The following is a 15420-nucleotide window of genomic DNA, read 5'->3' as shown; positions in this document are numbered from 1 at the left end:
ATAGAAGGAAAAGAGTAAAAGCATATAATTTAACATTATCTAAATGTAACTACAAGGCTACATGATACAACGAATATTTGATAATTACTAAAAATACAATTTATCCAACAATAGGCACCAGCAGCCCTCCCGATGCCACTAGGGACAAGGGTGTACAGAAAATGGATGGATGGATTATTATAGTCAGAGTTCTGACTACAGACGCTCTCAGTGAGTGTCAGCTTGAAACATTCTCAAAGTTTGCAGATCGAAGTGGAAAACCGTTTGGGCAAACCTACCAACCTCGCTACTATTGGTTTAACTTTCACACACTTCATCTTGCGCAACAGATCAGTGCAGCAGGAGATAAAAGGTACAGGTGGTGACACTCGGTGTCACAGAGACAGATACTTCCACTGAGAGGACAGATGGGTTACTTCTTGTACTTCTCCGCTGAGACATGGACTCTGCTGGTTGCCTTTGTCACACTCCTCCTTGTGTGAGTGTTAATGAATGAGTATTGATCTATTTATTTCTTTCAGTTATTTGATTCTGAAACTGACATTTGTTCTATTCTCTTCCGCTCAGAATTTACTGCTTTTGTCTTTACTTCACACATAATTTTTCAGCCTTATTTATCCACAGGTATGCCTACTGGCCTTATGGAACTTTCAAGAAATTAGGTATCTCCGGTCCTAAACCTGTCCCATTTTTTGGGACAATGCTGAATTATCGAAGGGTATGTATAACACTTTTTAAACCGCACTTATAGTATAAAAAGTAGATCATGTTAACATCTTAATCAAAGATATTACATTGTGGATCTTCTTCAGAAGTCCTTGCAGCCTTTGTATTTTTATTTTTATTTTTTGAAAATCTAAAAGGATAAATGCTGATTTAAATGTACAAGATTTCTACACTTCGTGAACCTCTAAACATTCTCAACTACATGTCCTTATTGCTCATTATTGTTTCACGCTTGGGTAAAATGCTGTAATTGTATTGGTAGTAATGAGAGTATTAACCTGTTCTACAATCATTGTCCAATTACTTTTATTAGGTAATAAAGGACAGTCATTTCCCTTATTCAGCTAAAGAAAACAAGTTGAAAGCTGTTCACCCTGTATGTCCTGTCCTAATAAAGAAAAAACAAACACTTTAAAAATCAGACATTGTTAGTCTGCTTGATGTGATCCAAATTTATGCCCAACAATCCTAATAAAACGTTTCTGCCACATTTAGACATCTTTAGAAGTCTGAGCATAGTCATGTTGTAATCCTTTCTGTTTAAAACCACACTACTGCAATTTATCAAGATGAAAGATAAACTGTTTCTGTTTTCCCTTTGCAACTAAGAGATGAGTCTCTTGCTTTTATTGTAGAGGAGCACCTGACCTGCAACAGTTGCTTGAAATATCAAGATGTAAAAACAATCTACAAATTATGGTGATCACATTTCACCATAACTTGCTCTTTCACTCAAAATTCAGTGTAAAAAAAATTATAATCTGTATAATCTGTGCATATAGCTCCCATATTTATATTTATACACAATATCTACAGTATATCTCTTGCTATAACCCCTTATAGTCCATACATACATAGTCTTGTACATCTGTGAAGAAATATTTATATCTCGTAGAGCACTTCTGGATAGATGAAAACTGCATCTCGTTGCTTGTACTTGTGACAGTGCAATGACAATAAAGTTGAATTCTATTCTATTCTATTCTAAAAGGATTATAAAGTAAATACTTTATAATGTGTGAAAGCTAATCTAAATTGTAGCAGATCCTGTTAGTTGATCTCTGTAACAGAGGTTTGGTTCTGGTTCAGATTTTCAACAATATTCTCTGTTCCACCAAATCCACTGATGAATCTTGACTACAAGCACATATTGAAAAAGGTAGAAAGAGAAAATAATTTTTTCCTCAATTTTTAGAGTGGTATGGTCACAGAGTAGTAACATATTTTACAATCACACAGATTTCTTAAATTCGATTTTATTTTGTATTTTGTCCATTTATCCAAGAGTTTTTTTCCACAACAGATTCTAAGACTATTGTCAAATGAATGACAGTTTTAATAAATGACTTTGAATAAAATTCAGTTAATAAAAACATGTCTACCCAAGTGAAAAGAGAAATTCAGAAAAATTAATTAATTCAGTGAAATTTCTTTCATTGTTCAGCATACATGATTCTATTGTTCCAGTGTGAATGCCAGAAGTTTAGTTATTTTAAATAGTTTTTATTTCATTGTTGGCCTCTTTACCAGGTAAAGGTTTCCCCTACCCCTCCACAAAGTCTTTCATCTCACTTTAACACTTCCTTCGCCATTATTCTACTCTCCACCCATCACCCCTCAACTGGTCACCTCTACAATAAACATCACCATAGAAACCAGCTGGTGAGACTCCACCCTGGCAAGGCTGAGGCCCCGTTGGTGTGAACTCCTGTGCTATCCAGCTCTGTGCAGTTTTCCTTCATATCGAAACATACTGCATTGTTCTGGTGCCAAAGATGCACCGTCCCTGTGACTCCAAGGACTACAGGTGCTGTAGGTGGCGCTGACCACCCACATCAGACTGTGGACTATCTGATGATCCAGATAGTCCACATTTCTGCCAGCTCTAGATTGTCCAGTCCAGACAGTCTACATGTGGACAGCCAGTCCAAAGTCCATGAACTGTGAACTGGCAGACAACAGTTTGTGCACCTGTGACACTGTTTTCAGCAGCATAGGGGCCCCACAAGGGACTGTCTTTTATCCTCTATGAAACTGACTTCAGTTATTGTACTTGTGTAGCTGTCTTTTACAGAAGTTCTCAGATGACTCAGCTGGAAGTTGTATTAGTGAAGATGATGAGTACAGGGCTGCTGTGGGCAACTTTGTCACATAGTGTGGGCTGAATCACCTGCAGCTCAATGTGATAAAGACCAAGGTACTGGTGGTGGATCTGAGGAGGAGCACCAGGATGCCTGTGACCCCAGTTTCCATCCAGGGGTTAGGGTGGACATTGTGGAGCATTATAAATATCTTGGATTCCACATTGATAATAAACTGGACTGGATCAAGAACACCAAAGCTATATACAGAAAGGGCCAAAGTTGCCTCTACTTCCTGTGCAGAGGCATCTTCATCCTTGTGTTGTGAAGGCTGAGATCTTTAATCATCTGCTGGACTTTGCTCAGGATGTTAAATGGGTCTGTGGTTGCCAGTGCCATCCTGTATGTTGTGGTGTGCTGAACCAGCAGGCTGAGGGTGGAGGATACCAATAGACTGAACAGATTGATAAGCAAGGCTAGTGACGTTGCTGCACTGAAGTGAAGCTGGACGTCCTGACAGTGGTGTCAGAGAGAAGGACTCTGTCCAAGATACAGGTCATCTTGGACAACAAGTCTCATCCACTTCATGTTGACCGGCTACAGAAGCACCAGAGACTGATAGCACCAAAATGTTCCACAGAACACGATTCCTGCTGGGTGCCTTCAGATTATACATTGAATGTAGCTATTTTAAATAAATATTTTCTTACAGTATGTGTAATGTTCAATTTAGTTCTATTAGCTATTCATTAGTTTGCTAATGAAAGCTTAGGGCATAAAAATATCAGCAGGAATAATTTAAATGAAAATGCAACTTGAAATAATTTCCTCATAAACTCGGGGTTTTGCTAGTTTAAATGGTCACGAGGGTAGATTTTATCGTTCTAACAGATGGGACTTGATTTCTAATAAAATTGTTACCTTGGAATTATTTTTATTGGATTATCATTAGCTTATTTATGTTACAACAACATTTCAATGACACTCTAAAGATTTAATGATAAATGTGAACAGGTCCAATTAACGAAGCTATATTTCAGTGTAGTGGAATGTATCGGATTTAAATTGATTTAAAATGAACAGATATGACTGCCAGATATGCAGTTCAGTTTAAATCACATTTAGAAAATGTATTTTTTTTTTAATATATTGAGTCACAATAATGTAATTTAGCTTCTATGAACAACATTCTTTAAGATGACCCATTAATATATTAACTCATTCTGCTGAAAATTGTATAAAATGTGTTCTCTAAATTATCTTATATTTCTGATGTAACATTATTTTTGTAATTAGGGGTTCTTCAACTTCGATCAAGAGTGCTATAGGAAATATGGGAAAATATGGGGGTGAGTTTTCATGTTGTAACTGTCATTGAAGAATAGACACAATAAACCAATGATTTGTTTCAGCTTAAATTGTTTGTTTCATTCTAATCTTTCAGTATTTACGATGGCCGCCAGCCCGTGTTGTGTGTTGCAGATCCTGAAATCTTAAAGGCCATTCTGGTTAAGGAATGCTACTCTTTCTTCACCAACCGCAGAGTATGCAGTTACTGCTCTACATATGAAGTCATAGTGATTTATATTTCATTTAGTTCTCATCAGCTGCTGTTTTACTATGTCAAAAGAATTTTCATCTAGATGGGCCCCTGTATGATTCCCTGTTCAATGCTGAAGATGACCAATGGAAAAGGATCCGTAGTGTCCTGTCTCCTTCCTTCACCTCTGGGAGACTGAAGGAGGTGAGCTTCTCCACCTTCTCTACATCTTTCAACTTTTACAGCAATTTGACATGAACATACTGCTTCCTCCAAATATATTGGCACTGCTGGTAAAAAGGAACTAGAAAATTTCGGAAGAAATTTAGCCGGGGCCTGCCAAGGCGCACCCGTGGGTTCGGGCCCGGCGTTGTCACGCTACAAATTGGCATCGATGCTAAAGAACGCCGCAACGTAATCAGTAGCATGCTGAGAACCACAAGAACATTAAGTGAGGCGGACGTGCACCATTCAGTATGATTTAAAATTTTTGTCAAGGCTTTTATTTTGGAAGTTTTGTTAAACTTCATTTCAAAGGGCCAAACTAATAACATGCGTAATAGTCCTTGGGTTAAAATAGTTATATAATGCTCAAAACACAAGTAGCTGATGTAAAAATATTCAAGGCTTTTATTTTGAAATTTTCAGTATGCTTCATTTCAAAGTTCCGAACTAATACCATGTGTAACAGTGCTTTGGATGAAAAAGTCAAATAAAGCCAAAAAGAGCAATTACGTCATGTAAAAATATTCAAGGCTTTTATTTTGAAATTTTCAGTATGCTTCATTTCAAAGTTCCGAACTAATACCATGTGTAACAGTGCTTTGGATGAAAATGTCAAATAAAGCCAAAAAGAGCAATTACGTCATGTAAAAATATTCAAGGCTTTTATTTTGAAATTTTCAGTATGCTTAATTTTAAAGTTCCAAACTAATCCCACGTGTAACAGTTACTGAGTTAAATCCGTTATATACAGCCCATAGCAGCAATTAGTTCTAAAGGCCAGTTCAGTCAACCTCTGTTTCAACTGAGTATTCCACTATATATAGAACTACAGTGATGCGTATTTGTAGTCCTAATCAGCAGCCAATAGCCTCTTGAGTTCCGTTGCTATGGTAAATAATGGTCTCAGCAGGGCGTCTCAGCCTGTTACTGACAGGCTGAGACAGACACTCTCTTTGAGCCAACAAGTTTTACTGAAAAACAGCATTGGAAACAAATCCTTCCTGTTCGGGAACCGTAATACATATTCGAAAAGCGTTTGAAGCGTATCAGAGGTCAATGTGTCTTCTGCGATAGTCCTGAGATTCATATCTCTACCTCACTCAGAACATTTACAGCGATGAGAAAAAGAAATGTTGTGCCCAGATCTGAAATTCTATTCAAATACATGGGAGAAAGCCTGAGACAGCCTCAGAAAATCCTGTCGCATGACTTTGCTCTGAAGCACCGTGACAGAAAACCGTACGGTCTAGATAAATTTCGAAAACATTTTACCGGAGCAGACAGGCGTATCAATGTCAGGACCGATTTTGATACTAATCGTGCGATATTTGTGGGCGTGATGGCAATTTCAAAAATGATTTGGGCTGAAAAAGTTGTCTTCATCTCTCACTCTAAGCAGCGAGAGATGCACTCTAACTTTAGGAAAAATGAGAAACTTTGGGTCGCTTAGAGGCAAATTGTGGACAAACCGTAACTGGTATCGATGAGCCGTCTTCACTTTCGAAGAGATCACAGACGTATCTACAAAATGAAATTTGAATGGCATTTGTAGGTGAATTTGTGACGACACAGAAAATCCTCAAAAATAGGGTATTTCTAGGATTTTTCCCATTGACTTATAATGGGGTTTTTTTCGCAGTTTTTTGCGAATTATGTCGCCACGTTAACCCCAAATCCCACCAAAAATAATAGCTCCAATGGCGTGAATTTTCTGCACGTTTTGATACCTCATTTGTAGGTGTGCACCCAGCGGTATGAGCCGCATTAACGGTGACGGAAGAAAAATAAAGAAGTATATTAAAGAGACGCTTCTCTCCGACAATAGTAATAGGTTCCTGCCATTGCTTTGCATGGCTAATAAATAAGAAAAATAGCTAAAAGCTTCTTTTTGGGAAAAGGCTAATGCTAATGGGGGCAGTGAAATGCAAAGGTTTGTGCTAAGGTTAATTCAATGTCTTGTGCAGCAGGGCAGTGCAATAACCTGAGAGAAAAAAGATAGTAAAGGCTAATACTAGTTAGCACTACCCTGAGAGGAATATTTAGGCTTTTATTTTGAAATTCCGTTACAAAACTTAACACGGTGTCACTGTCGCTCCACGTGATTAAGCTCATAATTACAATCCTCTGTACTGAATAGCTCTCTGATAGCAGACGGTGTCCATAAACAAGTTTACTAAATATTGTACAATAACTGAAAACAGAGATGTAACTTCTATCATGAATATAGATTAGCCAAAAACCCTCCAAATTACAATGAAATACTTCTACTTCTGGTGGGCGATGGAAGTAATACCCTTAATCGTTTCCCCAGTAAGCCTCCCAGGAATAATGTTGATAGAATGTTCAATTCCAATGGTATCAATGACATCAGCAGTTATGACGTCACTCTATGATACCACAAAGGAGTCTCTCTCTTGAATGTAGCTGGCAGACAGCGTTTTCTCAGACCTGTTCCACAGTTCTATCGCGACAGATCACTCTTCAGAGCACATTCGAAATTAATTGAAACAAGCGGGATATCGATTCCAGATATTACACGCCTTTCAGAGAAGCAAGAAATTACCAGAACATCGACATGAAGCAACAACAGATTGCTTGTGAACATGAAGCTTTTCCAGCTGAGCTTTCATGGGTCAACATTATGGACCTCAACATCCAAGTCGACTACGACGCAGTCATTTCTTTTGAAGATGACAGTGACAGCCCCGTTAAACTGGAAGATGAATCAGCAGAGATCCAGGTGGGATCAGGTCCTTCTGGCAACTTTGAGAGTCCAACATCATTTGAAGTCAAGCAGGAAACAACTCCCTCTGCTGGCTTCAAGATCACCCCCTCAGTGGAAGTTGTGGAAGAAACAAGCCAACACGTCATTGATCTCACAAAGCAGGTAGACAATCTTAAAAAAGAGTTGCAGAGTAAGACTTTTGATCTCCATGAGGAAAGAGACCGAAGGATTGCATATCAGGCTGAAGTCAAATCACAGCAGGAGGAGATTGAGAAACTGCAAAAAATGGTAGTAAAAGAACATCACCTGCGAGTCAAACGTGAACATGAAAGAAACGTGCCAGAGATTAAAGCTGTGGCAAAGGTTTCTTGCTCTACCAAAGTTACAGCCGACAAGAGCATTCTTCAACAGCTGGAGTACTTCAAGAGGGAGGCTGAAAAATACGCCTCCCGCAACAAAGGTCTGATAGAAGTCATGGTAGAAGAATACAGAGTGAGACTTAAATATGAGGAGCAGCTCAAAAGTCACACTGAGCAAGCTTCCAAATTCAAAGCACAGGAGGAAACGGTGAAATCTCTGCAGGGTCAGGTTGCAGACCTGAAGGTGAAGTTAAAACTTGCTCTGGAAAACAACCGTCCTAGAGTCTCCACCCAACCAGAGGTCCCCCTGCAAATAGAAGGCTCCCTACGACCAGAGGAGTCCAAGGAAAGACAGACCTCCAATCAATCAGTGAGGTACGAGGAAAGACAGACCTCCAATCAATCAGTGAGGTATGAGGAAAGACAGACCTCCAATCAATCAGGGAGGTACGAGGAAAGACAGACCTCCAATCAACCAGGGCTCTCCATGCATAGCGTGGCTCGGCCGTTGCACCGACCCACACCCAGGTTGCAATCAGAGGAGTCCACGCAAAGCCAAACCTCCACACAAACATGGAGGTCTGAGGAAAGACAGACATCCATGCGACCAACCTCCACTGGTTGCATGAAGGGGCTTCATGTTGGCGTTGGCGTGAAGGCCAATCTATGCCCGGCTTGGCCTTTACGCCGACCCACACCCAGGTGGCACTAACCTAGGTCACTATCCAAACCTAGGTTTTGCTAACACTCGGCATTAATTACTTCATTAATTGATCTCTCTAAATTGTCCTAAGGTGTGAATGTGTGTGCGCAAGGATAAGTGTGTTAGATGATGGATGAATATTTGTTAAAAGTGTCTGACAGTAGAATATGAAACAGAGAATCTGCGAAAATCCATCTAGCTCTGCTACTATCCAGAAACATCCAATCAGAACCAAAAGGCAAACCTTTGGTTCTGATTGGTTTCTAATTTGTTGAATGTGTCTCAGCACATTCAACACATTAGACTACTAGTGTACTGCAGCTACGCAATTGGCAGAAAAACACCCTAATATTATATCATCATTGTTTATAGTGATTTAGAAAACAAAATGCTGTACAGGTTTGTCAAAACTATTTCGACCCACATTAGAACTATGCATTGATTTCCTTCATTTTAGTAGCTGTGATTTTGCCTAATCCACACATTTTCCCTAACCCCAAACAATATTAGTCTATTCCTAACCCTAACCCTATCTAAAACTTAATTAGCATCTTACCTCTAAATGTTACCCCTGACCCAAAGCAATGAGTCCATCATATTAGGACCAAAGCCTGGTCCTAATATGATGGAACTAATGCAGTGTTTCTCAATTCTGGTCCTCAGGCCCCCCTGTCCTGCATGTTTTAGGTGTTCCCTTTCTGCCACACACCTGGATTGAATCTGTGGGTGATTAGCATGCTACTGCAGTACTTGATGACTGCAGAAGAGGTCATGCTGTTCTGGAACAGCTGTTCTGAAACAGAGACACATCTAAAACATGCAGAGCAGGGGGTTTAAGGACTGGAATTGAGAAGCACTAACCTAATGTGACACTGGACATATAATGGTGCGTTCACACCAAATGCGTTTTGAGCATCAGGCACAGCTGGTTTGCATTCAAAGTCTATGTGGAGGCGCGTCGAGGGCTATTGCATTGCGCTTCAAGCCTCTAGCGTGGCGCAATTTGAACCATTTGGAGCGTTTGACACATCTAGCGCATCCGACACTCCACATAGACTTTGAATATAAACCAGACTCGCCTGACGCTCAAAACGTGTTTGATGTTAATGCATCAGTAGAATGTTCAGTTCTACTGGTAACAATGACATCAGCAGTGATGACATCACTCTTTGATGCATCAAATGAATCTCTCTTGAGTGTAGCACACAGTCTGTTTTTCAGACCTGTTCCTGTTTCAGAGTTATAAGTTATGAATCTTTTCCAGGAGTATTGTTAAAATTATTTGAAGGCACAGAATCAGCCCAGTACAGGTTCACATTGTCAGGTTAGAGAGACTCACCTGGTATAAAGTACATTTTTTGGTACTGGAATCACACCGAAGATAAATTTGTTTAATCAAAGTATGTCATGAATATGTGTGCATGTACTCCATCTTAAGTCCAGAGCACACTAGATTTTTGTTGCTTTGCCACCACTTGATGATATGCACATAAGATATAACATAAACAGCACCATTCAGAGATGCGATGAGTTTATAGCAGTACTTCCACCATGTCTGTAGTTCTGACATTCTGCCATCACTGTGGTTCTAAAGAGCAGCTCAGAGAGGCAGACTAAATTCTATGTCTGTTTTGAGTCTAACTGACACTGTTTTGTGTCAGTTAGACTTTTGTTTTGAGTTAAATTTGGCTCGTTTTTTGTTAATTATGTCGCCACAGTTACTCGAAATGCCAACAAAAGTAATAGCTCCCCTCACGGGATTGAGCCTCACGTTTTGATATATATATTGTGAGGGGGCACGCAGCGGTACGAGCCGCATTAACGGTAGTAGGAAGCGGCAGTTATTTTGAGGTGTAGAACAATAGGTGCCTGCCATGCAATGCATAGGGATTTACATCCCTATGCATTGCTATGGGCAGGCCCCAATAAAGAGACGCTTTTCTCCGACAATAGTAATAGGTTCCTGCCATTGCTTTGCATGGCAGGCCCCAATAAAAAGCTTTGAAATAAATTCACCGTTTGCTACAAATAGCATGCTCACATCCTAAAGACACACAAAAAAAGTGGAGTGCGTTTTTTCTGTGGAGAAACCCAAAGAAACATGCAATTAGTATACAACTCTGATAAATTCTATAGACTAAATTTAATGGAGAATATTGTTTTAATACCTTAGATTTATTTAGTAAGCAGAATGTCTAAGCCTTTTTAATTAGTAATACATTTTTCTCGTGTGCTCTATTGCATGACACACTGAAGTAAGTCAGTGTGTCATGCAATACACACTGACTTATTTTCTGGTTGTCAGGAAATGACAACCAGAAAATAGTCACATTGCAAAACTTACATTCTGTCTACATCCTTTTTTGGGAGGGACACCAGGGGGGAAAAAGCAAATGAAGAGGTGTGGAGTTTGGTTTTCATGACTGGGCCTCGAACTTTAACTTTGTTGTGCTATGATTCAGGGAAAGCTAGTTATCTGGCAACAGAAACTGCAGGTGAATTTGAAGTGAAATAAAGAACAAGTTTATGGGTATGGAGATAAGCAGTTCATTTCCACTGTTAAGCATGGAGGGAGGAGATGTGGTGCTGTGGGCTGATTTATTTTGAGTGGATTCTGTAAACCTAGTTGGTGGTCATAGCACCAAGAACACTTTCCAGTTCCAGAAAATTCAAGATGATAATCTGGTGAGCTCTTTTCACAGCTATTTTCACCCTTTTCACTCTTTTTTTTCAAAGCAATCTCATTTCCTAGACAGGAAAACTAGTAGAACAACTGGAGAAAGTAAACCATGAGAGGACTCGGGATTCTGGGTGATTTGCTCAGATTTCAGTTTATCTGTGTCGTGCTGAGCCACGACAAATATTGTCTCTAGGCAGCTTCAAAACCAGATTCTTTTTAAATAGAAATATATTTGCAGTCAATGCAATCCAATCCCATAAACAGATTGAAATTCAATCACATACATTGCAGTTCGATTCGGATATAAAACGATGTAATCAAGTATTATTTATTATGCCAAATGGCTGAAAGTTTTCAAAGGAAACTCAACAGACTGTTATGAGTCTCTGACTTTGCAGCAATCCCTGAATAAACATATTGTAACAGCAAATTGCATCTTGATATAACGTTGCATACATGCTCAAGTTATCAGGATTTAGTCTAATATATTTTGAACTTTAATTTCAAACCAGAACATTTTCCATTTTTATTTGTGTGTGGTAATGTTTTTTTTTGTCTCTATGTGTGCATTAGATGTTTGAAGTCATGAAGAGTCATTCTGCTAACCTGATCCGCAGCATGAAGAAAAAGGCAGACAAGGGAGAAGCATTAGAACTGAAGGAGTAGGACGTTTTATAAAGTTGTTCCACAAGATGCTTAAATTCACCTCTATTAATGCCAATACATTTTAAACATATTTGTGTTTGTTTATAGATTCTTTGGATCATACAGCATGGACGTCGTAACCAGTACAGCCTTCAGTGTAGATATAGATTCACTGAACAACCCTTCAGACCCATTTGTGACAAACATCAAGAAGATGCTGAAGTTTGACTTTTTAAACCCCCTCTTCCTTGCTGTTGGTAAAGTATAAAGAAAGAACAAACACAAGGTTAATGATATGTGGCTCCAATAACAGTCCAATTCATTCCTCAATCCTTAGAAGACATGGAAACTGGATGTTTTATATTAGTTTACAAGTTCATGGTTTAGTTATTCATAATAATAAAGAATTCTGTCACTTTAAAAAAAACCAGAACCTTTAGGTTCATGGGCATCATTTACTCTTTCAGCTTTATGCTTTTAAATAGAATATAATTTTGTTAAATCTCAATCTATTAATGTTGTAACAGACAAAATAGTTCCTGACCTTCCTTGTCCAGTAGTATTATAATTGTTGTTACTTTAATTTCAGCTTTCTTCCCCTTCCTCGGCCCCATATTTGAAAAGTTAGAATTTTCTTTTTTCCCCAAATCTGTGACCGACTTCTTTTTTGCTTCTCTGGAGAAGATTAAGTCAAACCGTGAGACCAGCCAGCAAAAGGTACAGTCAGATATGATGGGATTTTTTTCCCGCATTTCAGTCTCTTTTTATCAGCAGGCTTAGAAATGGGATCTGATCTGCTCTTATTTACTTGCAGAGTCGAGTAGATTTTCTCCAACTAATGATTGATTCTCAAAAGAACAATGGGTTGCAAACGGACAAAAGTGAGACGTACTTCAAACACTCACAATATCACACAGCTACACATCTTACTATTATGAACCATGTTGTATTTTCTGCAGGATTAAGTGACCATGAGATCCTTTCTCAATCCATGATTTTCATTTTTGCTGGTTATGAAACAAGCAGCAGTTCTCTCTCTTTCTTGGCTTACAATCTGGCCACGAACCCAGAGGTCATGAGAAAGCTCCAGGAGGAGATTGATTCCACCTTCCCCAACAAGGTACATATGCCAAATATAGAATATGTAAAGCATTTAGGTCTTTAGAAATCAGGTATTTAACTGGAATAAATGCCTGATGAGCCATCTAACAAATGCTGATTTAAAACTAAAAGTTCCCCATTTTTAAATAGATTTTTTTAGTACACCCGCTTGGTATGATTTAACTTTTGAATGATATCCTAACTTATTCAGACTGGCCTATAGAACTGCAGTATGACCTGGTAAACAGCCTGCTTGTGTTTGTGTAGGCTCCTGTTCAGTATCAGCCTCTGATGGAGATGGACTACTTGGACAGTGTCATCAATGAGTCTCTCCGCTTGTTCCCCATTGCCGCACGTTTGGAGCGTGTGGCCAAAGCATCTGTGGAGATAAATGGCCTTGTGATTCCAAAAGACATGGTTATCCTGGTCCCCACATGGCCTCTGCACCGGGACCCTGAGATATGGCCAGAACCAGAGAAATTCAAACCTGAGAGGTAAGAAGGAATTAACAACTACCACTAAATAAGGAAGAAAAATGCACATTGCTGCGTATCATCTGCAGAAGTCTGCTGTTAGTATGAATACTTTTGGTTACATATTTATGTGTATATTGTATTTTTTGCATCAGATTCAGCAAGAAAAACAAGGAGGACATTGATCCATACACATACATGCCTTTTGGGTTAGGGCCAAGGAACTGCATTGGGATGAGGTTTGCTCTAGTGGTGATGAAACTGGCAGTGGTGGAGATCCTGCAGCAGTACAGCTTCTCTGTGTGTAGAGAGACTGAGGTGAGATTACAGATTAACTCTGCATATTGCTCCTCTTTCAGGCTGCATGAGGAAGCTTATGGGTAGGTTTTTAATGTTACGTAACAATATGACACTTATTTTTGTCCATCCAAAGTTTGAAGACTCTGCTTAACACTGAGCTTTGCACAGTAATTCATACTGATCTTCATTTCATTGTCTCTTGTTCTTTTACTATAAGGTTTCTCTAGACTAGTATAGCTTTTTTTCTTTTCTTTTTTTTTACAATGTTTGAATTAAATGGCCAAGCTGTTCTCTGCATTGCTTATTCAGTTCACACATTTTTCTCTCTGCACATTGAATTTCCTACCAGATCCCATTTGAGATGGATGTCCAGGGTTTGCTGGCACCCAAAAGACCCATCCAGCTGAAGCTGATCCCTCGATCCTAACCTTCCAGCTGAAGAAATATTTTTAAATCAAATTGTGAAGTTTATTTTGGGAAGTTTATGTAACTTTCCTATAGATTAAAGTTTTGTATAATAATATATCAAACTGATATAGCAATTTTTAGAGTATGCTAACAAGACTAAATGAATTATCTTTAATGCCTGTCCCTATTTCTTTATATGTCATGATGTATATTGTTGAGTGGACTCAAAAGCACCAGATATGGGAATTTGAGTTGATAACAAGACAAACCAGCAAATAGTGACTGACAATGAATAACTTAAATACTCAGAGGTTTAATACTGGAACAAAGGAACTGGGCTGATTGCTAAAGGGTTGCAGGTGTGAGTGAAGGGAGCAGGAGTCAGTCTGAGGAGAGGGAGAGAGACATGGCACAGGGGGCGAGGTAGAGTAGAGTACACAGGGGACTAGATAAACAAAAGACACAAAGATTTAAAAGAAAAAGGACATAAACTAGACTCAGTAAGGAAGAACTGAAGTGGAAATGGAAAAGATGTAGAAGTAATAAAAACGACTACAGAAAAAAAAAGACAAAACCAAACTCAAACAACCCCAGATCTTAACACTATATCCTGTACCAACGGATAAATGACATGCAATGTTTATAGACACATGCAATTTTACTCTCTTGACTTAATCATTGTTTAATAAAGATATTGTAGAATATGTTTTCATAGCTGTTTTTTTTTCATATTTATGGTTTCATCAAGATTTATTGTACAACCTATAAAAAACTAGTTCAGTTTTATTATGTCCTTATAAAAACCTTTCTCTTGCTGGTTGATTTATGTAGCTGAAAAACTCTTTTAGTAAATTTAAAATTTATTTTATGCATACGATGCCACCTTTCTAGAACTGTCAACAAGAAAGCATTGGAAAATTCCCTTTTAGGTTTTATCATATTGATGGGCAGTCACAAGGTCACTCCTGGTCCAGTCCGTCCTCTGCAGTTTAACACACTGCTGTATGCTCTAAAGAGGATACAAAGGTGCTACACCTGCGGATTATTAACAGATCAAATGAATTTACTTGGGAGCACAGGGGTTGCTACCTTTCCTCTAAGTATTATTTGGAAAAAATAAGACCATACTTAATTCATGAAATACAGCATTTTCATGTTGATTTCATTTTTCTTGTATGAATTAGAGTCTGTATGTTGCTGTGCATGAAATTGGACAAATTATTTTAGAACCTGATAAAGACCACATCAGGCTTTAGATGGAGCCCACTGGTGGTAAATTCAGATGATTGGACTTGATTTAGAAAGGCACGCACCTTTCTAGACAATGTTCCACATTTTATAAAACATGTCAGAGGTCAAACACCAGGCATGAAATCGAAGGAATTATCAGAAGACCCCTGAGACAGGATTGTTTTGAAGCACAAGTGTGAGGAAAGATCCAGAAAAAGTTCTGA

At 38.7% G+C, this 15420-nt stretch overlaps 1 protein-coding gene across 3 annotated transcripts; it reads left to right on the top strand.

Annotated features, from left to right (window-relative positions):
- Positions 1–318: 318 nt before the first annotated feature.
- Positions 319–14540, top strand: LOC114144495 (cytochrome P450 3A56-like). 3 transcript variants are annotated; one of them, XM_028017397.1, is made up of 13 exons: positions 319–478; positions 625–718; positions 4104–4156; positions 4252–4351; positions 4438–4551; positions 11613–11701; positions 11793–11941; positions 12274–12401; positions 12499–12565; positions 12644–12804; positions 13053–13279; positions 13414–13576; positions 13908–13985. In XM_028017397.1, the coding sequence occupies exons 1-13, from the start codon at positions 408–410 to the stop codon at positions 13983–13985; spliced, it is 1494 nt and encodes a 497-aa protein (XP_027873198.1). In that variant the 5' UTR covers positions 319–407. The 3 variants fall into 3 exon arrangements, with proteins under 3 accessions (XP_027873198.1, XP_027873199.1, XP_027873197.1); XM_028017398.1 differs by having other exon boundaries at positions 399–478; positions 609–718; XM_028017396.1 differs by having other exon boundaries at positions 408–478; positions 12499–12804; positions 13908–14540.
- Positions 14541–15420: the final 880 nt, after the last annotated feature.

The sequence above is a fragment of the Xiphophorus couchianus genome, chromosome 5 (assembly GCF_001444195.1).
Source record: "Xiphophorus couchianus chromosome 5, X_couchianus-1.0, whole genome shotgun sequence".
Classification (NCBI taxonomy): Eukaryota; Metazoa; Chordata; class Actinopteri; order Cyprinodontiformes; family Poeciliidae; genus Xiphophorus; species Xiphophorus couchianus.
The sequence above is the reverse complement of the archived record's forward strand: the minus strand, read 5'-3'. Positions and strand labels throughout refer to the sequence as shown.

What these genes read in the sequence shown, in the direction of transcription:
- LOC114144495 (XM_028017396.1), top strand. Translation starts at nt 408, where the DNA reads ATGGGTTACTTCTTGTACTTCTCCGCTGAGACATGGACTCTGCTGGTT. An exon ending in CAATGCTGAATTATCGAAGG is followed by an intron (nt 719 to 4,103) that starts GTATGTATAACA and finishes TTTTGTAATTAG; the next exon opens with GGGTTCTTCAACTTCGATCA. An exon ending in GAGAAATTCAAACCTGAGAG is followed by an intron (nt 13,280 to 13,413) that starts GTAAGAAGGAAT and finishes TTTTTGCATCAG; the next exon opens with ATTCAGCAAGAAAAACAAGG.